We start from the raw sequence: 3,683 nt of genomic DNA on the forward strand, positions 1-3,683 counted from the left end.
TGCATCGATAATTTCACAATTTTCCAGTTACAATGTTGAAGATATTTTTTTCAGTGAGATATTCATTTCACAGAGGAGTGTCTATTAAAATCTAAGGCCTATGACTGTCATTTTCTATCTAAACCTTTCTAGCAGTCTGTTTATATTTTTACTTTAGGAAAAAAACAAGAAATGGCAGAATGAAAAGAAACCCTCGAAAGAAGAAAAATTAACATTATCCATATTGTCTTCAGCTAATCATGGTATCTATATTTATATAAAGGAAATAAAAATAATGTGGACAATATACACAAATGGACTCTCGCTTGCTTTTCCTTCCTTTCAATTGGTTGCACCGCCCTAATATTTGCTTCTCTTATGTTACATTGTGTCCAGTGCTGTATTTTGTGCAGATTACTCATTATGATATAATGTTTCATCTGTTCTCATACAAATCCTATTTAGGCACAAGCAATCACACATTTGTAGGCCAATTTGTTCTTCTAGGACTAACAGATGATCCAGCAATTCAGCTTTACCTCTTTGTACTATTTATGCTTATGTATACTCTTACTATGGTGGGGAATATAGGTATAATCATGTTGTTTGTAATCACACCCAGCCTTCACAATCCAATGTACTTCTTCCTTAGTCACTTGTCATTTACAGATCTCTGTTACTCTTCTGTAATCACCCCAAAATTAATGGACATTCTAATTATTGGGAACAAAGCAATCTCTTACTCTGGCTGTATGATTCAGCTTGTTGTATTTAGTATATTTGGAAGCCTGGAGTGCCTGATACTAGCGGTGATGGCATGTGACCGCTGTGCCGCAGTGTGCAAACCATTGTTTTATCACCTTATTATGACTGATGCTGTGTGCAGAAGATTAATAGCTGGGTGTTACACTAGTGCCATTTCGTGTTCCCTCTTAAATGCTTCATATGCTTTACAATTAAACTTCTGCAGCACTAAAAATATCCACCATTTTTATTGCGACTATCCTCCTTTGTTAAAACTTGCCTGCTCTGATACTTCAGGGAATCAGATAGTACTTCTAGCTTCAGTGTCATGCGTCAGTGGCTTATCTGTGCTCACCATACTTCTCTCCTATGGATATATTGTATATACTGTCCTAAGGATTAAATCAACAGATGGAAGGAGCAAAGTTTTTTATACTTGTTCATCACATCTAACAGTTGTTTCTGTTTTTTATGGAACTATTTTATTTATGTACCTCCGACCTGGCGCAAAATATTTTTCGGATCAAGACAAAGTAGCTGCTGTGTTTTACACAGTAGTTATACCTATATTAAACCCTATTATCTACAGTTTGCGGAGCAGGGAGCTGCAAAGTGCTTTTCACAAGTTTTTAGGAGGAATTAATCTAACTTTCTAAGTTATATTTATACAGTAAAGTGATTAAAAGTACACAATTTCCTTGTTTCAGAATATTTTGTATTATAATAAACAGTTTACAGTAAAACATGGTTTGTGATTATTATTATTTTTTAGTGGTTGCAGAATCCCATGCCATCGTCTTGAGATTCCTTATTAATAATATGTGGAATTACAAATACAATGCATTACAAATGTGTTATATTACTATTATTAAAATAATTTTCATAAAAACATCAGTTTGAGAGTCCAATCCATTAGAATTTAAAAACATCACTTGTAACCATGGGTGACTTTTGGTTTCTAATTCAAAACCATTCTAATCCTTTTGAATAGCCAACATTTGAATTAGAAAAGTATGCTGAATTGCTAGAAAATAAATTTTGGTTATTCCCCCCACACACACACCTACAAGACGTGCTTAACTGTCGTTTAGTGCATCAAAAGTATCTGTGTCCCAAAAGTAACATACAGACTTGTTCACCACATATCATAAAACTTTTAAAGATGAATTATTATTATTATTATTTATTATTATAATTATTATCATTATGTTTTTCATGCAGCAATAAAGCTTTAGAGGTTTCTATGATATATGATAAGCACGTCTGTACTTTACTTTTAGGACACAGATAAATTATTACAACAGCAATTTGTGAGTTTGAACCAGATTTTATATAATTGTCACTTTATAATTTTTGGACATTTTTAAATGTCCAAACGTATTTAATAACAATTAAAGATATAATTATAAAGAATGAAAAAGCCCACCAAACAAATACATAATATAAGATCAATGTGTATTAGAGATGCATTTCTTACAAATAAACACAACATAAAAGTAATGTAATATCCTGTACCTAATTGTAACTATGTAGTGTATCTTAGTTTAGTAAATGCAAAACCCATCCCAACCTATTTAAATGGGCTGAGCTTGCAGGAAAATCAGAACTGTCTGTATACTGAAGCCCGGGAGTGTAATTTCTTTTCATTTCTCTTTTTTTTCTTTTTTTTTAAACTTTTCATTGAATAATAAAACAAGTACAAACATGAAAATGAAAGGTTGTCATTACAATAATTAAAATAATAACAATAGTTTCACGGTTGTCGACTACCACTTAACGTAACTTTTAAGCCCTAACAGGCCGCAGTTATTATAACAATTATTATAATGAATCCTCCAAATAGTGTCCTAGTAAAGTATATCTCCATCTCAGAATAAATGTTCATATGCGTGATATAAAGTGCTAACAAATGAAAAAAATAGCAACCTGTAATTTGAATAAGCAAGCTAAAACATCAACTTGTCAAAGGAAACATAGGAGGGAGGGAAGGAAGGGAGGGGGGGGGGGGCAAAAGGAAGAGATAGGATAACTATAGGAGATATGTAAATATGCTTAACAATAATATAAGTATAAACTGAAGTAATGGCTTTGCTTTTTCACACAAGGATTGCAGAAAAATATTCAAAACACTGAAAATCGTCAGATTTTAATGACTGTTATAATTATAATGACTATTACATGTAGAGAACATTGATTAAACGGTATAAATGCATCTGAGATTTATTCCTCATGTTTAAAGTGTTTAAAGTTTATGGGTAGCACAATCAGGAAGGATCAGCAAGACCCTTTGGCATCTTGCTCCAGGTTGAGATTCCCAGGTGAACAGCATATTGCGGTATGGTATCGGAATCTAGGGTGTAGCACTTAAATATCCTATGAAGAAATGCTGCAGAGCAATACAGATTTTTTGGAATGTTGAGAATGGACCTAGCTACTCTTGGAGGACACTTCCTCCAGATATATGTGTTTAACCCCTTAACGACGCATGTCGTACAGGGTACGTCTTACACAAACTGGTCTTTAAAGACCAGAGACGTACCCTGTACGTCTAGATATCAAGATATTTGAGTGAATTTTTACTTTTTTATTTTAACAGAGTAGGAGGTCTTGTTAGTTAGAGATTGTATGTCAATAGGGGGAGTGTAATTTCTTTTTCTGTATATGTTTATGTAGGTTTTCTATAGCCAATACTTAAGTAATGACATTTTTAGAATAGGTGGGTATACCACAGGCAGATTTCAAATACCAAAATAAAAGTATTTTTAAACATGGATAATTGGGAACAAATTAAAGGATGGAAAACATCCAAGTATATGGAAGTAATAGTGCAACAATAAAAACATAATTTATGTAAGAACTTACCTGATAAATTTATCTCTTTCATATTGGCAAGAGTCCATGAGCTAGTGACGTATGGGATATACAATCCTACCAGGAGGGGCAAAGTTTCCCAAACCTCA

At 33.0% G+C, this 3,683-nt stretch overlaps 1 protein-coding gene across 1 annotated transcript; it reads left to right on the forward strand.

Annotated features, from left to right (window-relative positions):
* The first annotated feature begins 293 nt into the window (after positions 1 to 293).
* LOC128652602 (olfactory receptor 1019-like) lies at positions 294 to 1,379 on the forward strand. The gene has a single exon (XM_053705534.1). It carries the CDS (start codon positions 294 to 296, stop codon positions 1,377 to 1,379), a length of 1,086 nt encoding a protein of 361 aa, XP_053561509.1.
* The last annotated feature ends 2,304 nt before the right edge of the window (positions 1,380 to 3,683 follow it).

Source organism: Bombina bombina, chromosome 3, assembly GCF_027579735.1.
Source record: "Bombina bombina isolate aBomBom1 chromosome 3, aBomBom1.pri, whole genome shotgun sequence".
Taxonomy (NCBI): domain Eukaryota; kingdom Metazoa; phylum Chordata; class Amphibia; order Anura; family Bombinatoridae; genus Bombina; species Bombina bombina.